Here is a 24639-nt window from a genome sequence, read left to right on the forward strand (position 1 = left end):
GTTGTGTATTTTCCCATACCGTGGTATTATGCATGCAAATTCTGCCATCTCTAGGTCAGGCCAGGTACTTCTGGAACCATCCTCGTATTAATGGAATCATGTGGAATGAAGTACTGAACAGTATAAATGTAAAGAAATGAATAAAAACTCTTTTAAATAATTAAGACTTTTGAAGTATAGTTAAAAAACAGACTATGTTCGTCAGTGAATAATTCCAAATATAAACAAATATTAGTCACTCCCTATACAAATTACTGTTTTTATTTGTGGAATTTTCATTGATAATTGCACAAAAAATTCGAATTAATATGCTAGAATGAATATTCGATGCTTACCTACTTTTTATTGTAAAAAATATAATCAATTGAAAGAAATAACTGTCCAATCAAATCGCAACTCTGGTATGAATCAAAATCTCCATCAGTGAAGCAGTAGTTGATATGTATATAAAAAAATAACAACAGTTAGAAAAAGCTTAGACATAATAGGAAGGTATGCATCTTCGTCTTCTCATCTCAGGTATGTTCACATGGTAGTGACCTCCACCGAGGCAGGTTACCAGCAAAGTCGCGGTCAGTACATTCGATTTTTTATGTCTGATACATTGTCGTTTAAAACGTACATATTTGTATAGTCAATATTTAAGTACTATCTGTATTTTGAAATGAATTTGCTCTTCGTATTCGATTCATATTTATTCACGATCTTGAAATTTTTCCAATTGTCTCAAACCATTTTATATTATTGTATAAACGCTGTTGATTTGTGGCCTATTTCAAAGAGTATTATCCTTTTCTTTAAAAGAAATAATTGATCTTCCGAATTTATTATTATCCTCAAATTCAAATTAGGTTAAGTCTTCGAATTATCTCTCTTTTTTTAGAATTCATATTTTATCAAAATATGTCAATAGTCGTACGAGTACAGAGAGGCATATTTCCATACTATACTTTATTTATTAATTATTAATAAATTAATACGTTTTAAGGTCAAAAAAGGTATAATCAGAAATGTTCCATGTATATGTTGAATCTAAATTTACTGCAGAATACCACGTGAATGAAAAACCGGTTACAGCAAGTTACAAGACAGCGTGGATAGGGGGAAGATATAAAAGTTAGCTTATTCAAATCAGCTTTCCCAAAAGAAACTGTCGTGAATCTGCAAACCAATGAAGAGTTGGAGAAAGTCGTCAGGGAATTTGGAAGAGGAAAACATCCTCAGCAAGAACAAAACGAAGACTAGGATATTGACCAGGAAACAGACAACCTGCATGATGGTTTTACTGAAGCTGAAGATGATACTATGGAAAATGTAGATATTGATTAAAGAGAAAACTCCAGTAATATACAAACTTTTGAAAATCAGACCAAATATGCAAAAAATGAACACCAGTTTATGGATATTGACCAGGAAACAGACAACCTGCATGATGGTTTTACTGAAACTAAAGATGATAGAATGGAAAATGCAGATAATAGTTAAAGAGAAAACTCCAATAATATACAAACTTTAGAAAATCAGATCAAATGTGCAAAAAATGAAGATCCGAGTACACCTAGGAATATAATCTGTGTATTTGTACCAAAAAATATCCAGTCAAACTGACCAAATGCTAAAATAAAATTGGTCTTTATCTAATTCTTTCGAAGAACTGTCGAGGAAATGTTTGCCAGTTTTATCTGTGTAATGAGATACTTATAGATCTGAATGGTACTTCACTTGGAAATCATTGTAACTCCAAATGTTTTAGTAGTTTATTTTACTCGAAAAATTATTTTATTTGATAACCTAGCCCAATACAGATCCACTTTTATTTGTAAAATGTGTTTTTTTCCATTAAATATGTTTCATAAACATTTAGGTCCTTGTTATTTTTGTGGTAGGTACCGGATAAAACGCGGTTTTATCCAGGTAGAATCTGAAACAGTTATATTCAGTTCTATAAGAAGTACACATCCGACCCAATATAGTTCACTATGGCTTCAATTCGTTACATTTCTTGGTAACCATCTTCTTATTTTATTGTAAAATATACTTAAAACTTGCCATACTTTGACAAATGCTTGTGCTACATCTGAAGATATTAGAACACACCATTTTCCTTTATTCTATATGTTATTCTTTAGACTTGGTCTTTAGTAAAATGTTTATATCTGAATCCAAATTGGTGTTGAGTAATAATTCATTAGTTCCTATAATGGGTTTTGATCTTTTTAGAACAATTTTGATATGACTGGGGAATCATAATGAGCTCAGACATTTTCCAAAATCCAGAAAGATAATTTAACCTTTAAGCAGCATCGATTAGCCTGTTTCAATATGAATAAACTGTGTATTTCAAAATATTTTGAAAATTTGCCTCTACCCGCCTTTTGATTTGTATTTTAATTAATTTTTTTGCAATAATTTGAATTCTTCAAACTAATACCACTATCCCAGGACAAAACAAAAATTTGAGAAAATGATATCCAGCATTTGATATTGTCATCCATAGAATAACAATTACATACCATCAAGATTCAAAAGAATTTTGATGACTTCTTAATAATAATTTTTTCATGATAGGAATTTATATGCAATTGTCCAGACACCTTAAATTCCTTAATGTGAATCAGTATGTTAAGCTCGTAAATTTTTAACCACACCTACGAGTAAGTCAACTAATCTAGTTACCTAAAGACTTTCTACTTATTATTTACCATGTTAGACTTCTTAAACATACGTGATATATTTTTTTTAGAAGTTTGTGCTGAATTTAAACGACATTGACATTATTTTTCGTCTTTATGTTAATTTTTAAACCACTTTTTGTTACTTGAATTCTGTTTTTGATGGATTATCCGTATTTTATATCTTTCACTACATCATAAAAGGGAATACAAAACAAATACACTCCACCATAAAAAAGTCTCATCATTGTAATTAGATAAAAGTAATGTATTGCATACTTGCTCAAAAGGTTTTAAGTTTGAGTTGCGTGCAGGCCAGTCTAAAACTACAATATTCACATATTGAAGGTACTAGTAGAAACAACATATAGTTCAAGAAAATATCTATGAGCATTTAATGATCTCCTATCTAACAGTACCAACTCTGTGTGAGATCTTGCAGATATTCTAACCAACAACATGATAGACCCTTCTCCAAAATTTGTTGAAACTCTTATGTTGCAAAGAAAATATATATCGCCTTATCTTTTATAAACAGGTAATCTCCGAAGATTTGACCATTGTTCTGAATTTTTTTGTATCTTATTCTACAGCAATTCTCAATGGTTGTCAGTTGGAAAGTCTGTGGGTTTGAGACTTTCGGTCTAAGCTAGTTTTTCTTAATGATTTATTTGGAAGTTCAATAAACCAAAGAAATAATTGTAAGAAAATATCCAAGTAGCTACAGCGTTGAAGGCAGAATTCAAAACGAATTCTTTGGTAAAGTTACGAAAAATTGGGGGTCAGGTTGCGAAAATTAGGCAGAAAATTCAAAATCGCTAAGAAATATGTGAGGAATATATTAAAAAAACAGAATGTAGTCCAATAATCAAGAGAATCGGCGTCCAAATGATCTGAGAAGCATCAAATGGAACAAAAATAAAAATTTGAAAGTTTTTGTCAAGTTTGAAACTCATTTTCGACGACTATTCATCAATTACCTTTGACGGGAGTGAAAATTATTATCAGAAACAACAAAGGGACAAACATATCACCGATATTAATAAAATATTTTGTGAATTTTGAATTTACAACAATTTATATTTTTTTGTACAAACCTAAAGGATTATGAAAAGTTTGAGAACCACTACCCTAATGGCATCCATAGAACTAGAATTTTATGAATTTGTACAAACTTTTATGGTTCTAAGTCTAAACCATTACGCTTTTCTTGTTTTTATCAATTTTGAAATCGCTTTCTGTCTTTTTTGATAAAATTATATCTCATACTTTCGATTAGTACTGTATGAAATCAAGTTTACATTAATTAAACAATTAAGTATTGTGTCACAATACTGTACCGTAACATCGTCTAAATTCATAAAAAGACGAAATCTCCACGTCCTTTTATATTTTTGTAACTGTTTCTTTTCATTTGCCGAGCTATAAATAGTGAAGTAGTTGAAAATTTTTGACGTTAATCAAAATCTGTTACCTAAACATTATGCATACGTCTATAATTAGTTAAATTTGTCGCTTTAGGGCATAACATTGATATTATCTAAGACTGACGAATAGTTTTGAAACAGTTATTCTCATAACTATGCATGTAACAATTTTTTTAATGATTACCGATAAATAGCAACACCTGGCAATACCAAATAAAATATAATTAGGCAATGAGTAGCAAAAACTAGTATTAACATAATTATAAGAATTAATATCAACTGTGATTTGATGACATTGTAACTACAGATTACAAAATCTGACCTGGAGAATATTCCTTGTGCTGAAGAGATGCATTGACGTCGAAACTGGTCTATAACTTATGTATTTCATGTTTCTAAATTACTATTACACTAACTATATAATGGCAATTAAATATTTATTAAAACAATAACTAAAAGATAATTTTTAAAATATGAAATATTTAGAAACATTGAGTTTGGTAACTAATAGAGTCTGAGTTTGATTTCCATTCCGAAGACTGTCAGAACGATCTTTTCATTTACTAAACACTATTCTGTGAGTAGAAAGTTTCTTTCCATTATTTTCTTCTTTCCCCATTCTCTTTTATTTCATTGTTTTCGGCGCTTATTTTGTACAAGTCTGACGAAAATTGGGTCATCATAACTCCTATTGCTTTTACGTGTATTTCAGCATGTCAAAAATTTATTTTGAAGAATGGCATGATTTAGATTTTGTATTTTTAACTTTTTGTATTGTAGATACATTCATATTTGCGCAGAAATGCCATGAGTTTTCTCTATTACCGCTATTCATTATAAAAACAAAACACCTTCACGCAACGTGCCGTTTTGTATAAAAATTCAACTGACTACGCTTATAGGCGTAGGATAACCCACAGCAAAGGTACGCGCGTGTTCAAACTTGTTCGGTGTGACATCCAGTATGGTGCCCCATCAAATAAAACGTCATGTAATGCTGTCCCTCCGCATCTGGTCTGCGCCAGTCTTCACTGATGGAACTGTGTAACCAAAAGAGTTTGATTCTTACTCTGGATTGTGTATATTATTTTTCTGTTACCGAAAATTTTACTCAAAATGATGATATCGAAACTTAGTACTCCATGTCACTAAGTTAGTTTAAAGATGTCATAGACACCACCACAAGCTATTATAATAGTGGCATTAATTTTCCCATGAGTAGTTTCATTATGATACCAAGAATTATTTATTTCTTTTTAGTTTTCTAAAACTATTATTTAATTTTCACTATTTAGTATAACTAACTCAAAAAGCGTGTTTATCAGTGTTTTAAATTTGTGTTTATTTTTGCTTTTTAGTTCAATTTGCTAATTGAAACCTGTATATAGATGTGCTGATGGCTGTATGTCGATTTAGTGAGTGTGGGACTCCGCATTTCACTATATCTATTTCTTACTCTCATTCAAAGGATATAAAAAGAAATTCATGAATCCTGGCGAATCTGGTCACGATAATCAGATATTTTGACCGAATTATTGGTTGAAATTGAAACTAATCGCCCAAAGTAGGACAAAATCGAGGCCATAAGACAGTTATGAACATACAAATGGAGATGAGCGTGTTAATAAATCTTTCAGAAAGTGACAAGTTTGGGAAACGATTATTACTTAAAGTTTATTACAATACAACTGGATAGAAAGATGTAAAAAGGAAATTTTTGGTTTTGTATCCTCTCGATAATGAGAACTTTCTCATATGTCTGGGATAAATATCTTAAGTAGACAAATCATGAACCGTTATGTATACTTTTCCAATTAGATAGGTGTTCGGTTCATTATACCAGAATTGTGAGACTAAACAAACATCAACGAAACCGATGAATGGATCGTGTTAGTCCATTTATAGATTGACCACCCAGATATTGTTCAAATAACATGCGTGATACGAATCAAAGTAAGAAACACTTTATAAAAAAGCGTCGATAGTTATATATATGGAAACCACTGAACGACAATACTAGCACACATCGTGTAGTCTCTTATAAAAAAAGTACCGCCGCCTCTTCACGTATTGTAAAATGTAAGATGTAACAGAACTCTCGATATGGGGATGCAACGGTCTTTATCATAGTAAAGAATGTCAAGATACTGTACAGTTTTAGATGTTTCTCTTTGAAATTCAATAATATATTAACTGTAATTGTTGTACTCCCAGCACTGATCACACAAATTGATAATAATTACACAGAATGGTAAATTGATAAAAAAATAATTTCATTTCATCATCATTTCATAGTTTTACAAAGTTAGTATTATAGACAATAATCTTCCAAGATATTTTCAAGCCAAAACCTCTGATGAAGTTCTTTAAAAATCTTTGAATTTTGATGAAATCTCTCCCTATTTATTATACATACTATCTAAGTTGTTGGGAATAAAATTCAAATGTGAGTGCAAGAAATGAATCCTTAACGACATATTCACTGCTATCTGAAAAGTTTCTAATTTAATTACAACATCTTCATAATTTTTAGTATTTTTTTGTCAAAAACTGTTCTTGAATGACTTCCAATCATCTATTTCTATTACTTTGTTTAGATTACCAAATTTGTAGAGTTGTTTCAAGAAACATTGACTCGATTTATGAACTATTTATAATACAAATTGGTAAAGAATTTTTGAAGAACCAATCAAACTATGAACCATTTCGAAAGATCCTATTTTCGTATAATCAACTGTATTTCAAATACTTTTCATATTGAATTGTATTTTTTCATAAAAATATCTATAAAAAAATTCATTTTTTAATGTTTCGCCAAAAACATCTCAACAACACACAAAATCTCGCTCCTTCCAAAAATTATCCTGCAAATAACAATACATCCATCCCCAAAATCTATTCAGATAGGATCATCAGCCTTCTCTACTAGTCGCTTTCTTTTCATATTATTTTTATTTAAAAACTAAGCTCTAAATGGCAAACCCCATTACACTCGAGCAGTTAGAGCACTTCTCCAAAAAATCCTGATAAACTTATGAATTATGTTAGACAGCTTCGTCAGTTCGGTCAATTCAGCAACTTCCTTCTCTGCTCCAGGCTGTACAAAATTCTGGTCAACTCTGGATTCCCTTTAAGTCGAATTTCTCTCTTCTGTATAGAGTTGAGCACCCTCAAGGTATGCTTAGGAGCTAAGCTCTATTCCAAAGATGGACGAATATGGGCCTTGTATAGGATTAGAAGTTCTTGAGGCGTATATAGCTTTTTGGTCCAAGTTTTTGTTAAGCTGCTTCGGCTAAATCGACCATGTGACTATGCCAGGACATATTTCTTTCAACCTCTATACCCAACAGGACCTAATCCTGAGCTGCAGTGCCAGCCTTCCTTGTAAAGATAACAGTCTGGATCTTTGTTACATTGAACTCAATCAGATTGCTTCCACACCACTCCAGAATGTTTTCGAGATCGGTTTTGTAGTTTTGTCGAGTAGATCCTTGATATTAAAGGGTAGGTGACGTGATGCATACCTGAGGAACATCAGGGTTCACCTTAAACCTTTCTGAGATGTGTCCATTCTGGAAGGATCGGTCTTTGAGAAAGCTACTAAGTCAGTCGATAAGTAAGAATAGCAAACCGTACGATCTGAATTAATTTAGATGTTTGGCATGCTAAACTTATCAGAAGCCTTCGAAATGTCTAAGCGATTGCTCAGGATTCCCTAGATTTCTCTTTAGCTTCTGTCCATACGTTGGTTACATAGACAAGGAGATCCCGGATGGTCTATGTATAGATGGTTGCTGATGATGTTATTTGACTAAATATATGCTGGTTAATAACTTTCTTCATGACCTTGGCAATGGCAGGACTAAAGCAATCGGACGGTATTTGTTTAGAACCGTCTTTTTCGCGTGATGACTATTTCCTCGAAAAACAGTTATCGTAACAATTTCTTTAACTAATTTATAGTTTCTGTGGGTTTTTTACATCTGAATGATGATAAGAAAACTATAAGTATTAAATTTTCTATTAGTTTTTGTTATTGAGAGATTTCCGCTATTGCCGTACCAACTACTAATTTAAAATAATGAAAACTGTATGGAACTATAAATTCGAATAAAATAATGGAGCCACAAGTTTATATTAATTATTTAGAAATAGCCGGTATAACCATTTAACAGGAAAAGAGTGAAGCAACAATGAATCCAGTCGAGTCAGTGACTCCATCAGTAAAAAGAAATGAATCATCAAGGAAAACAAGTTCACGGTGAATCCGAAGGATGTAGTAAAAAATTAGAATAATAATACTGATGCAACAAGAAATGTTTTTGCTATTAATTCATGAATTACTAAAAGATGTATATAGATTCATTATGATAAAAAAATTAATGTGCATTATACAGGATGTTAAAGCTCTGAAATTGAAATCTAACATCACTTCATCGTTTTATGTTTCTAAAACTATAAAAACTACTCATTGTTAAGATATAAGATAGTAAGGCCCCAACAAATTTTTTTGTTCCCTTTAAAACTTACTGTACAGCTTTCAATCATTTGTACTCTTTCTATTCCACATATTTATTAAAGCTATTTTAGACTATATTTACTTTCTTCATTTGAACTATCACTGATCTCTTTAGGATATCAATTTTTAGTTGTCCTGGACCGTTTTTGGAGCCTTAAAAACTACTCTGACAAATTTTTCTTGTTTCTGTTTCATTAAAACTTCCTTCGCTATTATAGTCCTTATCAACATTTGAACTGTTTCTATGTCAACCAAACTTTTTACATTTTCATTTAGGTTAATAGGGACTACTTTTACTTTATTGAAGATATAAAGAACTATCACTGCTCTATTCAGGATGTTAATTGGAACGTTTCTAGACAGTTTCCTTCAAATGTATAAGGTTGAGTTCTTTTTGTTCCTGTTTCCATTTAAATTCTCTACTGTTCCAGTTTTGTTATACCTCTTCTCAACTTAGTTTATCCTTTTGGGCTATTTTTACTTCCTATGAGGTCTTCAAAACTATCTCAGCAATTATTAGTTTCATTTAAGATATTCAAAACTACCACTACTCTATTTAGAATGTTAAATGGAGTTGTTTGTTTTGGACAGTTCCTTGTAGTTTCAATTTCCTGTATTTGTCTTCTTAGAATCCTGTATGCTGAATTCCGATATCTGGGCTCTTTTTATAACCATTAGAACCTGCTCATTCTTAAGGTAATATTTAAATACTTCTGTTTATGACCAAGTTGCAGCGTCTCAATACTTCTAAATCCATCTTCCAGCGTAAAAAAATAAACTCCCAGGACTCAATTACTGCATTTTTCACTAATTATTATGCATGAATCAAAGATGTTGTGACCAAAGGTGCAGTTTCTATTCAACGTACAGTTGTAAGAGAAATTCTTAGAGTCAAATTACTTAGAATCAATGAATTTCGTAGATTTATGATGGTTTTCATACAGTTCTTTGAATCTAGATGTCCAGTGCTAGTCAAACAATATCAGTTTTCTTTTTAACGCTTTAATTTACTTTGACGACTCCTAGTTGCTAGTTACCGTATTATAAAAAATTTCAGTATTAAAACTACTGTTCGTAGATTTTTGTAATAAATCTCCGATAATATAATAAGTACTATTTTAATTCCCCTGTATCTCGTTAACGTGCTTTTAAACTCTTAAGATATCTGTGCAAAATCTGAATCCTCTTCACTTCTTGTTCTCCGGCTAGTCTCAACACGTGAGAACACCTTGCAACCAAGGTCAATGGTACTGTTAGCTAACACACATACAGAGTGAACCAAGTACATTAAGAAATAATAAGTGAGAATTTTTTGTAACACATTCAGGTGCGGTTATATATGTTTGAAGCACTGATGGGTCGTTAAATATACATAGATTCGCAATTCGTAGCCTAATTCATACAATTCTGCTTGCATTTGTAATAGGATGCATTGTCCTGATGAAACAGCACTTTCTTCTCTTTAAATTCTCCCGTTTTCATCCTTCAAAAGCACTACGTAATAGTCACTGCTTATGATCGAGCGATTTTTAACATAGTTGTTGAATATTATACCGAATACTGATGTCATAACTTTACCAACCGACTTTTAGATATTTCTATGCTTTGAAGAGTGAAATGATGCAGCCATTTTCTATTCATAGGGTTTATTATGATTAAACAGCTCCAAACACGCTTCAGAATCATCAATTCCTTGTTGTTTTTGGTCGATTCGAACAGAGCTTTCGTACATCCAAATATTCAATCACAATACGTCCAATACCTCCCTTGAATATCTTTAAGGTCTCAGCTATATCCATCAGCTTCTCTTCACGGTTATCTGATATTATTTTGTGAGCTTTTTTGATGCTTTAGTCGGTAACAACCTCCAATAGTATTTTTCAATTAAAAAGCAATGCTTTATCAACCAAAATCTATTTTATTCAAACCGAACAAAGTTGCTGCACTCAAAACGCTAAAGTTCAGGAAACAGCTGAAGGATTTTCTTATTTAATATATATCAGGATTTATCCTTATAATATTGAATATATATAAGTGCAACATGCAGGTCTTTAAGTCCTATATTTTGAAATTGATTCCTTTACAATCTTTTCTATTTTTCGCGTTTATCAATCCTTAATTCCTCTCTATCTTTAGTTTTCTACCTCTACGTTTCATCTATTTCTTGGTCTTCTTTTTTCTTCTTGTCCTAGTTCTATGTCATTTTTTTGTTACTCTGAAACCTGGCATTCTCTGTATGTGACCCTCCTTTTGGATCTATTTTGCTTAGTTCTGAGTATTTTTCTATCCCATATATCTTCTTTTGCTTTGGTAAGAGTCCACTGTCTCCTCCGCTGCTCACTGTTGGTTCTGGAAATCTTTTTCATTGTTTACTTTCCTTGGTCATAACTCCTTCGTTTTTGTATGCTCCAGTGTCATTTTGATAAGACTTATTAACCATATAATATCAAAAACACAAAAGCTCTTTCGTATTGGTACACCAAACTAGAGACACTTTTACAGAAATGAATGTCAAAATAATCAAAATTAGTTTTTTTCACAAAGTCATAAAATGCTTTTCTGCTTTCTTGTACTTGTCTTTTTGTTATATACACAACAGTATCATTTTTTATAGTATTTAAAAGCGTAACTTTTATGATCCTTTATCATATATCTTCGTATTCAATAGATATAATCAATAATAAAGTGAATAACATCGATAAAGCGTCCGAATTTCTTTTTTAGTTTATTAGATTGATGATATTGTTTAAATTTCTGTCACATATACTAACGCGTCTTTCTTGAATATGTAATATTTCGCAAGTCGTAAAGGGAAATTAATAAGAATAAAACCCGTAGCTGGATATCTAAAAGGTCATAATTCTCGAAAGAGCAATGAGTAGATTTATATTCAGTTTCAAATGAAACATAAAAGCCGCGAAGGTATGACATAAAACTGAATGACAGACATACAGTTGAAACACAATTATATAGCTGGCCTCTTTTTAGCCTGTCTGCAATTTTTTTTTCATAACAACGAGACTATTATATGAAATTTAATTGAAGAAGATTCATTCTTGGTTGTATTAGATGTTTTATTTTTGATAGACATCTGATTCACTACTGAAGGAATATGTACCAAATGCTGTGATAATTAAACTTTGCTACGTTTATTATATCAAGAAGTCATTGAATTTGAGACTTTTCCTAATAATAGTGAAGAAATTCTTCTTTGCGACATTAATCAAATCATAATTTGAAAAAATGGTTGTTTTTCTGGACGTAGGATCAGTTTTGTTTTGAATGGTGATAACTAAGAAAACTCAAATATGCCAACGGAATATTTTATACATTTTGTATATGATATGCAAGTGTTTGCATATATTATTTGATGCAAGCCTATGGACCACACGTTTCATTCTCACTTTAAATTAACCTGAATATTAAATTCATATTTCATAACTTCCACTTTAGTCCAGTCATTCCAGTCCAGTTCACCCAGGAAAATCTATATTCTAACACTTTCAACTTTAAAAATCGGGATTCAAAAGACAAAAAAATCGATTTTTTGCAAATAACTCGTTTCCTATGGGTTTAACGCTATTTGTATTTATTATCAATATTGTAGAGCATTAAATTCTCTATAATTTTTGTTGCAAAAATGCTTTCATACGGTGAATCGTTTCTGAGATAGAGGACGGTTAGAATCCCGTTTGAAATCAACTGGTAGTCCCGATCCAATGACGATGAAGAAGAAGAAAATTGATAACATTTTTGTTTCTTTCCCATTATTTTTTATTTATTCAACAATAATTACTATAAATAAGATTTGAATTATAATATGATTAAAATTTTTCTCTCTACTATTTTGAAAATACACAGGCTGGTAAGTGCTATTAAATGAATTTATATTTGATTAGAAACAAATAATTAAGCAAAAAATGTAGTTGTAGGATGTCAAACGAACAAGTTTAAACGACTTTATAGCTGGGTATCTCGATTTTTCGAAATTCTTGCCTAAAACTACCAAAAATGACTGTGCTACTCGACTTCAATATCAATGTCGAACGTCGCAATCTTGAATTTATAATACCAGTTAATGTCCAAGTTCACTTTTTAAGTTGGTAATATACAAGTAAAAATTTACATGTTCAGTTGTTGAACCTGTCCGAATGGGTACTAAAATGAGTGTAATGCCAAAATAATCGTAACATTAACCCAATAAACCAAACCCCAGACGTTACTGACTTACATTTATGCTAATTTCATTTCTTTCATGACTAGATTTGTAGATAAGATCAACAACTGCAACGAAAATTGTTATATTTTCTATTTACTGGATAATCTGAAATCTGACATTAGATATACACGGGTCACTACATATTAAATCTTGAGCATATGTGTGTTATGGTGATCGCTGATAGAAATTTACCATACGTTGAAAATATTATTAAAAATAATGTCCGTTCACAATTTTCTTTATTTATTAAATAATTATACAAAAATAAAAACTTAATATTCGAAGTATTGTCCATAGTATTCTATAGCTTTAATCCAAGCTTTGTGACTAAAAATACTAAAAGACTATTTATTTATACTTTTCTGTAGTAAAATTATTTAAAAGTAAGAATTTTAATACGATCCAAAGGTTACAGTTAATTAGTCGCATCCCCATTACTCTTACGTATGCAAGAACAACTTTTTCCGGTTTTCTTCACTTATTCTTCCCATGTCTTCAACTATATAAATTATTCTAGTCATTAAAACCTTCGTATTGCTGCTGTAATCAACAGCACGTACAATTTGCTCTATTTTCTCCCTTTACATTCCAAGATTTCAAATGTGAAGGTTCTGCCTGAAATGAGCTGAGAAATTTACTAACCCTATATTAAATTTTATATAGAGTTTATGAGATGCTTCAAATCTTAAAAAACAAAGGCAGCATCGTGAAGATGTTTTCTCAAGTGTTTGGCTTTGTTTCACAGAAATAAAGTCGAATTTTTGCGTCATTTCTTAACCATGGATGAAACGTGGCTCCATCACTTCATACCCGAAACAAAAGAACAATCAAAACAATGGATTGAAAAGGGAAAACTGGCTCCAAAGAAGACAAAGACCGTTCCAAGTTCATGGGGTTTCTGGGGATGCGCGTGGACTAATTTTCATTGACTATTTTGAAAAAGAAAAAACTATCAACGGTGAGTATTATGCAAACTTATTGCAACGTTTGAACAGAGAAATCAAGCAAAAACGGCCGAATTTGGCTAAGAAGAAAGTGTTGTGTCATTAAGACAATGGACTAGTTCACAAATCAGTTATTTCAATGGCCAAAATTAATGAATTAAAGTTAAAATCGCTACCTCATGCATCCTATTCTCAAGATTTGGCCCTCTCGGATTATTTTCTGTTCCCAGACTTAAAAAAATGAAGAGTTGATGTCAGCAGTTAATTGCTATTTTGAGGACCTTGAGAATTCTTATTATAAAAACGGATCGAACTGGGAAAAGTGTATGGAGCTCCAAAGTGTTCACAATTTTAAGGTTATCACCAAATAAATTCACTTCAACATCTTGAGTCAAGCATACTTTTTTCAATTATTGTTAACAAATAAAACTAATTCCGTGAAAATTTCGTTCTGGTTCTATTTATAAAACTTATAACTTTGATTGAACGTTGTTTCATTGAAATATTATTGTAAATAATCTGACTCAAGAAGGTCTACAGCAAAAAACTGTCACTTACAGATGTCTAGAAATGGAAAGCTACTCTCTCTAAATGAGGCTCTTATATTGTTGCTCCTTTAATAGGTTTCGGGTCTAAAAATTATTGGATCAATCTGTTCTTATCACTTAACAACAATATTTGATTTCACCAACGTTTTGGATAAAAAAACTACCTGTCTTATAATATTTTCCATATTACAAAATAAAATGTATTAAAAAAAGTGTAAGTTGTTTTCTCCGATTGCTAAATGAAATTTTTTTCACGCCTTTATTAAAAAGAAATCGTACGCATATGTATGTTAATTTCTTAATATTTCCCGAGTAGGTAGTACAATTAGTTGTGTGTGAGAGTATGGTACAAAAGGGCCGCTCGCTGCGTTTTTGTGACCGTATCACTTTCACTGTCGTTCGGGTTGGGTGGTTCAAATAACCATATTTTTAAAGGATGTCATCTCGTTGAAGATTAAAAGAATCGTGCAGCAACCGATGCTAAATATAGAGATACGCAGCAAGGTTTTGAAGACCTAGTCACGATTCCGCTATCAAACGTACTGAAAATAAAAGTTTTTTCAACAGACGATTTGTATGATATAAATAATAAGTTTCTTTTAAACTTTTGAATTTTATTTTGATTGAAAATGTGTTTTTGTACAACCGCCTTTAAACATTTCACTTTTATTGGTGTTAAAGAGATTGTTTACGCATAAACGTGCTAAAAATATTTTTAATACAGTATTTCGATTCTTTGAATATCAAAATATATTTTGAAGTATCAATCTTCGTCTATTTGATCATCAAAATAGGGCAGTTATACAAAAAATATTACGCAACATTAGACCAAGAACTGTATATTGAGAAGACACATTATCGTGTACCAGAAACAAAAACCCAGACCTGCTCAAATATAGCTGAACACACCGTATACATCTTAGCAAACTTTGTTCACTTACAGGAACAATTACATCGGCGGTCAATATTGCCTTGACCTTGAGTTTATGATACAAGTAAGACCGTAAAGGCCATTTTATTAATTGCCCCTTGAAATCCGGATTGAGCCAGTAGCATCTGGTTTTATCTCCTATCAAATTGGTTCATAGAATAGATGGATTTTGATCGGAAATCCTACTGATATCTTCAACGGCTTCCTCATACCCAAACCTTCACGAACCGTGTTTTTGCTTCCTCAATTTCTCTGTTATAAATCATAAAGTCAGTCGCCGATTCCAACATGTCTCTCGTCTCAATTCCGTCTGATGTTCTGCTCATCTGACCGTAGCTTATCCTCAATCGTTTCCTTGAGGTGGCTAAAACGTTTGGTGGTAACTTTAGTACCGTACAGTTTAATCAACATTTCATATAACTCGTCAGCTAATGTTCTGATGTTCACTTCAAGTTCATAGTTCCTGCTAGGTGATGCTCTTTGGCATGTCTCTGGATCTTCATGGGCAAGCGCGTATAAAGGCGTTATTTGCCATTTCTTTTTTGATCTAAAAATATCACAAACACAACAGATCAATGCAAGGTGTAGAATAGTAAAAAAAATTAACAACCGCTTGCCATATGTTCATAATTTCGGCAACCACTTATTGTAATTTGGGTATTTGAACTTTGAACTTATAATTAACAGTTGATACTATAACGGGAACAATAAAAAATCAAAATCTATTCATATCTAACCGTATTTGTGATTAAGACACCACCGTTAATATTTCCAAATATATGTACGAAAACATCCATCACAGCTCTCTTTTGTTTGCATTGTTTAAATAAAAATAATTGTTTACACGTAAGAAATATCCGTATCTATCAGAGCGTGCACGGAAAGGTTTTTGGTACCTATAAGTACAGTTACTGTTTTTTTGTCTTCTACAGGCATGCAATTTTGTTAATAGCAAAAGAAAACGGTCCGTTAGGTCGGCCAGTTTTTTTTTATTTTCATGATAATAGCAAGTCACTAGCTTTAAAAGAACCGAGGAAAGATAATTTTTAAGTGACATCGAGAAATTATGAGAGCACTCTTAGGAATAAAAACTTTAATATTACAGATGGTCCCGTTAATTAATAAGACCATGGTGAATCGTCGATATATATTCAATACAATTAAACACACTTTCTCTATTAACTCTATACGGTGGATAAAAATTTATTTCACATCCACAATTTGACGTCTCGTTAAGACCAAATCGCAATCGTTAATCTTTCCCAACAATCCAATATTTTTCACTTTCCACATGAGTATAATTTCAAAGGAAAATAATAAAAAACTCCAGAATGATATAAAGAAGACGAGGTATCTGGCTGAAAGCCACATCCTTCCCCTAAGTACTTTTCTATTAAACAGACCAAAGTGAGCATCTTGATAATAACTACAGATGTACAGATCTGCACAAATGGTAATGCAAAGCTTAACTACCGAATGAAAACAGACTATGTAATGCTACTTAAAAAGGTACTGGATGAACTGGCTGGTGAAAGGATGTTAGAGCTCTTTTGTAACAAAGCTTGCAGCCTCAAATCCTTAGTCCTAACCTAATTAATCAGTCACCAATCCGATTCTGTGGAAGAGAAAGGAAAACTCCTTATCTGCAACAGTTAACTCTACTCAGCAGGCAACCCCGCAATGGCACTTCCCTAGAACTTAATGGACGCCAACATTGAAATTGAACACATGTCAAAGTTTAATTACCTTGGGAGTATTATTACACACGATCTAATCACAAATTGAAAGATAAAGTGCCAAATATAAATAGCTTTGGCAACTTTCAATAAAATGATATCTCGTCTTTGCAACAACCTGAACTTGAAGTTAAGACCACGAATATTTGAATACTATATATGGTCGGTAATGCTGTAGGGAATAGAGACTTAGACTCTAACGGACTATAGGCTTCAAACGTCGAATGGTGGCTTTTGTCGACCGTAAAATACCACATTTGGTGGAGTACTGCTTTGCCTTGCTCTACCTTGCTCTGCCTTACTCTGCCTTGCTCTGCCTAGCTCTGCCTTGCTCTGCCTTGCTCTGCCTTGCTCTACCTTGCTCTGCCTTGCTCTGCCTTGCCCTGACTTGCTCTGCCTTTCTCGGCCTTGCTCTTCCTACGAAAAGTTACGGAAACGAGTTTCCCTGTACGTATTAACTGCGTTTTAGTTTACATCTAGTTTAAAGCAGATCAAAGAGTCAGAAGGAAACTAGACATTTCAGAACGTAATATTAAGCTGACAAATTTGAATATTTCAACTATATAGAAGTGCTGATAACGAAGAGGGATGTTAAAATAAAAGAAAACATCGGATCCCAAATGCTACAGAATAATAGGGTCTTTAATACCCATATATACTAAAAGGTTTAGGTTAAATTAGGTTAGGTCAATCGTTGGAAGCTCATCGTGAAATATTTATGTATTTCTTCCATTTAATATTATAGGTATGGAGTGTAGAGAAGGAGTAACGTCTCTGGGTTAAAAAATGTCAGCCGATTTTTGATGGATAAATAGGTGGCGCTGATTATAGAGGGTATTCGCTTGAATTTTAGGCGCTGATTTGAAAATAACTGTATAGTAATGCTTTAAATAATGCACCGTGATAATGAAATTAGTAGTATTAAAACAATGAAACGATTAACAAAACAGAATCTCGTTAAATTAACTTTATTATTTAGCTATTTATTTGGTTTAGATAATACATATATTCTAATATGAAAAAAAGTAGAATCATGTAACAATAATTAAATAGTATAAAAAAACATTTTGGTTGATTAAAATAAAATATTGAATTTTATCCGTAACTAATATAATAATTATAGCGATATAATTAGATCAATAAAAATAATAGAATAATAAAAAAAAATATTTCGGTTCATAAAAATAAAATATTGAACTTCATTAGAAACTAATATAATAGTTATAGTCATATAAAAATATCAATAAGAATAATAAAATAATTGAAAATAAAACATTTTGGTTCATAGAAATAAAATATTGAACTCTATCCGCAACAAATATAATTGTAGTTTTGTTAAAATATCATTGGTAATTAGCTTATGCAAGCAGGTACAGAAATATATCAAGTTCTTAGTAAAAAATAAAAATCTAATAAGATATTAAGGATTGCACAGCTTTTCACATGAATATAATCAAACGTCAGTCACAACTTTGATAATTTCTTATACAGTAAGTGTTTAACTTCAGATCTCAATCCCATAGTACAATCAGCGTCACGTATTATCCCTACAGAATTCAGACCATATTTTAAACGTACCGTCCATAAGAGATGTTACTCCTTCTCTACACTCCATAATTATAGGTATCAAGGACGTGACAGTTAATCATACTTATAATTTCGTGGATCATATTAAATGTAATTTTTAATTATTTTGTAATTGTTGATAATTCATATAATAAATAAAATAACTTCTTATTGATGTATAAACAAATCATGAATCAGTGAACTGAAATTATATTAAAAAAATATTACCCCCATCTTAACATAACTTATTTTATCCCCTATCTGAAGTGCAGCAAAAAATTTTTTGAGTAAGTTTGGGGTGGAGCCTCACTTCTAAATATGTACCAACAGAATTACCAAGAGAGCACAATTTTGAGAAGAGAGAACCAGAAGGAGAACAGACAAGCCTGGTAAGAAATAAGAAACAGTTGGAAAGTATAGTAAAGTGAGTGAAAGAAGAAGACGTAGATGTACGATGACGAGAAAACAAGTTTTTGTTGCAAAATTGATAGATATATTTCACAGTGAATATTATAAAAAGCGGTATAATTACAATTTAATTCCAAATCTAGTTATGTGCTTATTTTTTATTTTTTTTTTTTATAAAAAGACATAATATATTCAGTTTTATATGAAATATCGCTTCTTTTGTTTATATAGGGTAGTATTTAGTATTTTCGTACGAAATTCTAAATAAAACATGTACTTTACGACGCCAATGATTTTACATAAATGCCACCAAACCTTTCGTCAACTAAAAATAAATTTAATGACCGTTTCTTCCGCTGTTTTTGACACTTGACCGATAACTCTATTAATTAGTCTCAGCGTGAGCTCAAACTCGAGGTTCTATGGTATATAAGGTGTTGATTATAATCTTGTGTAACAGTTTATTTTGTTTTAATGTTTCTACCGCGATTTAATTTCAAGGTTAATTGCTTTACCACCCTAATTGTTTTATTGAGAAGAAGAATAATTTAGAAAAAACAAAAGAAATAAATAGAAACAAAGTTTATAATTAATACTCTGTATATAAGAAAATTTATCTGAAATTTAACGTAATTTCTTTCTATATAACGTATGATGTGCTTTATAAAAGCATACGGTCTCCCTATATTAACTGAACAAACTTCCTTTTCTCTTCCTAGAATATTTTCAAAATATAAAAAGGTCTTTGTAAAGTATATAAATGGCAACAGATGATGAAGACCAGATGTTAATCTTCATTTCACAATACGTCCATTGTGAAATCTATTAGGGTGCCGGGGATGAAAGAAGACCCACGTGCCAACATTCAATGAAAATTATTTTCAAAATTATTTTGAAACCGATTTAATATTGGAACTTTTTTGTTGATAAATCGTGTTGATTTTAGGTCTCTTTTAGCTTCTTTAATAGATACAAGTCTTTACGTTTAAATTTTTTTTCGTCCCTTACCAAAATATAATTGATACATTGACTTGCATAAGTATATTAATTAGTTATAGGAAGTTTCAACCGCTCTTGGACTTTCTTCTGATCTTTTTCTCATAGATCAACCCCTATTTTATTTTTACTCAATTCTATTATATAGTGGCGTGCTCCCCCAAGTACCTGGCCTGACCTAGAGATGGCGGGAGCTGCTTGAATTAGAAAGTACACAATCTATACATCATATGTTTCAAGTTTGAAGATGCTACCTTGTTTCATTTGAAAGGCTTTAACCTAATCAATATAAAAGCTGAAATGAAATGTTTAACAATCTTTCACAGAAATACAGCCAAATTTTTGAGTCGATTCAAAACCGTGAATCAAACTTGGGTCCATTATTTCATACCAGAAACAAAAATAATAATCAAAACAATGGACTGAAAAGGGAGAACCGGCTCCAAAGAAGGCCAAGGCCGTTCCTTCTCCAGGCAAGGTCAAGCCTCGGTTTTTTGGGATGCGCGTGAGATAATTTTCATTAATTGTCTTGAAAAAGTAGAAACTATCAATGGCGAGTATTACGCGAACTTATTTAATGAGCGAAGAAATCAAGCAAAAACGGCCGTATTTGGCTAAGAAGAAAGTGTTGTTTTATCAAGACAATGCACCAGCTCCTCACACATTCGTTATTGCAATGGCCAAAATTAATGAATTAACGTTTTAATTGCTACCTCATGCACCCTATTCGCCAGATTAAGCCCCCTCGGATAATTTTCTGTTCCCAGATCCAGCAATGAAGAGGTAATGTCGGCAATTAATGACTATTCGATGGGAAAAGTGTCAAGAGTCACGACCTTTTAGAACCATCCTCGTACGTCAATTCAAACTAAAGAAGGCTTGAGGTTTTGCAATTTTTTCTGGTGTTGATGCACTTTTGGTACATCCTTAACGTAAATTATCTTCTCTTAACTAGCCTAATCTTCATTTCTTTAGTAATATTTATATTTCTTAACAAACCTCGTATAATGTATATATTATTTGATACCTATTATTTTGCGTTACATAGAGTCACCTTGTACACGCTCTATTTTGTATTTTAATATTGTCTATAATGGATACGTATTATAAATGGTTTCAAATAGTATTTTGGGTAAAAAATAAACAATTTATATTCTTCGAGCGTGTTAAACAATTCGGATTCCACAATCAATGGCTTGTGAAATGGTCTTATCTATTTTTTTTATTTCGAAATATCGAGAGACCTATTAATAAACCGTTATATTGTGCCGTACAATTTCGTACTTTACGTGGAATATTTAAAAGTGCTTATTAGTTTAACTGTTATCGTTTTTACACTGTTAAGTTAATTTTTGTAGTGTTTTCTTTGCAATTTGCAAATATTTAATATGCAAATTGAATGAGTCTGCTATTATCCGCCGATCTAGCTTCCCTATTGTGTTTTTTAAAAGGTTAATAATATGTACGGAAGCTTCATTATCAATTGTTCAAGCAAAAAACTCATAGATAGTAAACTAATATTTACTACCCGTATACGTTTAGTGGAAACGATTGATTGATATGCGTCAAAATGCAAAATCTTTCAGTCCTCAACCAATCATAACTGTAAATGCTCCTGCAATTTTTCTGAGGTGTTTTGAGCTCCAGGAATTTAGTAATAACCGCTTGACTTCGTTTACATATTCTTAAAAAAAAAGCGCTGTCGCTAAAGCCGAGTTCACACTATAGCTAAAGCTAGTTACTAAATCAAGTAGCTAAATTTTGTTACCTGTATGGTGAAAACAACTTGATTTAGAACTTGCGTAAGTACCTAATTTAGTAAACTGTTTAGTCAATTGAATAGAAACAATTTCTATTTACTTGAGCAAGTAGTTTCTACCACCACTGCTTTCCAGCAACTAAAACGCCTACTAAACGAATGTAGACAGGTTATGGTGGGTCTACACGATACAGACTTTTGTTCGTACAGATATCGGCACAGACTATGAAGTCGGAGTAAAAAATTTTACCCAAACATTTGGATATAATATCTGTAAAGACTTTTCGTTCCAAAATACAATTTAAATTTCTTATGGTGGGACCACACGATACAGACTTCCATATAATTCTACATTTCTCTACAATTGGTTATGTGTAACTGTCCAAAAAAGTTTGGCAATTTTTTCGGCATGTCCCAAGTTTGGAGAGCTGCAATCAATGTCAAGGTCTTTGAAGACGATAACTTCCATACATTCCTCAGTCAGTTTAGTGATTGTATAGTGGTAGCAGTGCTTTTATAACCAATCGTTCAAGACTTTTACATTAAATTCATATCATGAAAATAGAGTATGGAATTACAAAGATATTGAACATAGATTATAGACAAATAACAGCGACGCGTTTAGGCTTTTCGTTGAATTTTATGATCTACCAGAGCAAAATTAAAATAATAGCAACCCATTATATAAATTTATAGTTAATATAAATCACGTACTAAGATAATTTTCTCGAAAAACTCATGGTTATAGATAAATAATTGAAGAATAAATTGTTTATACGGTCGATAAATGTTATTATGTGGTAAATTTAAATAAAACTTCCAAATTTGGTTTGAATACTTCAAATTCGTTGAAATAGGATCATTGATATAAAACATGGATAAAAATTAATCAATTTCCTGATATACTATTTACAGCATCCGTAATAAATAGTATATGTTTCTAAATATTCTTGGTTTTAGGTCTCTTCTGTTCAAAATTAGTTTTTTTAAAAATTTTTTAAAAGAAAGATGAAAATTAACAAAAAAAACTCATTTTGAAACAGAAGAGACCTAAAGCCAAGAATATTTAGTAACATAAATATATCAGAAGGTCTAAGAAATAAGAAATTAAAGAAATAAATAGTATATTGTACAAAAATCACAGAAAAATGTAACCTCGATATAAAGAATCAGAATTGAACAAGTAAATGTTTGTTATATCAAGAACTTGGTTATATTTAGTTACTCTTAAATCTGTTATAAAGAGGTGAAAGAAAAATTTTATTCCTCTCAATATTACATACTCATCTTGTTATAACGAGCAACTACATTTGTATCAAATCATATACTGAATAATTTATTATTTAATTTAATTCTAGTGGATTTTTTTTATTTTTCAGGACGCGCCATGTCGGCGTGGACTCGACTAAGGGAACCAGGCCCGGTACTGATATTTTTAGTTCTGTTTTTCATACCACAACTAGTTTTATCAGGTAAGATAATTTCTCTTTTTCTCCACTTTATCAATAGTATCAGAACTTTTAGCTCACAAATTAATTCATATCTTCCTCTGAGCGTAAACTAAAAGGTATGATTAAAAAGTACGATGATTTTTTTCAATCAGTTTTTCAATCAGTTCAAAATAACCTCAATTTTCACCTTGAGACCTGAAATAAAGACAATTCACCATGAGTAACATAAATTTTTGGATTAGTCTGTTGCAAAATATGGTAAGCAATTTAGTCCATGACAGAACATTTTTGCTAAAACTTTTTTGGAACGCTTTTAAGCACATTTTCCATTATAGAAAGAACATGATACTAAATCTGATAAATAAAGTGGGTACTCAGGATGACTTTTAGTTGCAAAAAACTAGCGAATCACCTCCTTATACAATCCTGAGTTTCTAGTTATTTCCTTTTGAAATCAATTCTGATTACGATCCAAAAGAAAAAGGATCGTTACTTTCATGTTCCACTTTGATTGACGTGTCCTTTTTGGGAGGGATAGGTTACTATTTGCATTGATAAATCGGAATCTTTGTCTCAGTGACATATCCATTGAAATATTTCAACAATACATAAGCTTTTGAAATACTTTTTTAACTTAACTCCTGATAGAAAACATATTTATAAATCACACCTCGTATATACCTATAGACTACTAAGTATATCAAAGAATATAAAAAAAAACAAGAAGAACGCAAGTTGAGGAATATAAGAACTAAAAACATTTTAGAAATCATATGATACTTTTCATATGATAGTACCACTCTGTATTAAAACATTATTATTTATTCAATGTATAGTGCGAAATCGCATTAAAACATTCTGTATATTTCGCAGTGCGCCCGTGTCGATGGTAGTACTTAGAAATAATGGCGCATTCTTTCTGCAATTTCCAAGTATATCCGACAAAAATAGAATCTTGCAACAGGAACAAGAAATCAACTTATGAATGAAAAATTCTATACTATGAATGAATTCGCTTAAATATTTTACTGGAAGTAGCTATTAGACCAAGGTGACGGCTACTAAACATTCACAATACGTAGGTTTTCAATCTTAATTTCATTTATTGACAATTCTTTTCAATTTTCTTGTCAATAATTTAGCAAAAAGTTGTTGAATAAAGCGAATAATATTAGAAAAGTCAATCTACTTTACGAAAATACATATCTCACTGTAACTAATTGAAATATATTGTGGTCCTCTCCAGATATGGTTAACATTTTTTAACTTTATTATTTTTATAAAGTCTAGCTAGTGAATGTAATTTCCTTTTCTTTAGCATTCCTCTATTTAGTACTAGAGGTACTAGTACTTTTCCGTAAGTTTTTCTGATCTAAAATATATCCTTGTATAAACATGTCGTTTGTCTAATGAATTCTTCCAACGAACCATCAAGTTATCGCCCTGTGAGACCGATGATTTCA

General features: G+C 31.5%; 1 protein-coding gene across 1 annotated transcript in view; it reads left to right on the forward strand.

The window, feature by feature from the left end:
- LOC130452382 (titin homolog) overlaps positions 1-24639 on the forward strand; it is an 83847-nt gene that overhangs the window by 29093 nt on the left and 30115 nt on the right. The window contains exon 2 of the mRNA XM_056791628.1: positions 23105-23197. Coding sequence (XP_056647606.1) covers positions 23105-23197 — 93 coding nt within the window. The remainder of the gene's footprint in view (positions 1-23104; positions 23198-24639) is intronic.

This window comes from Diorhabda sublineata, chromosome 1 (genome assembly GCF_026230105.1).
Source record: "Diorhabda sublineata isolate icDioSubl1.1 chromosome 1, icDioSubl1.1, whole genome shotgun sequence".
In the NCBI taxonomy this organism is placed as follows: Eukaryota; Metazoa; Arthropoda; class Insecta; order Coleoptera; family Chrysomelidae; genus Diorhabda; species Diorhabda sublineata.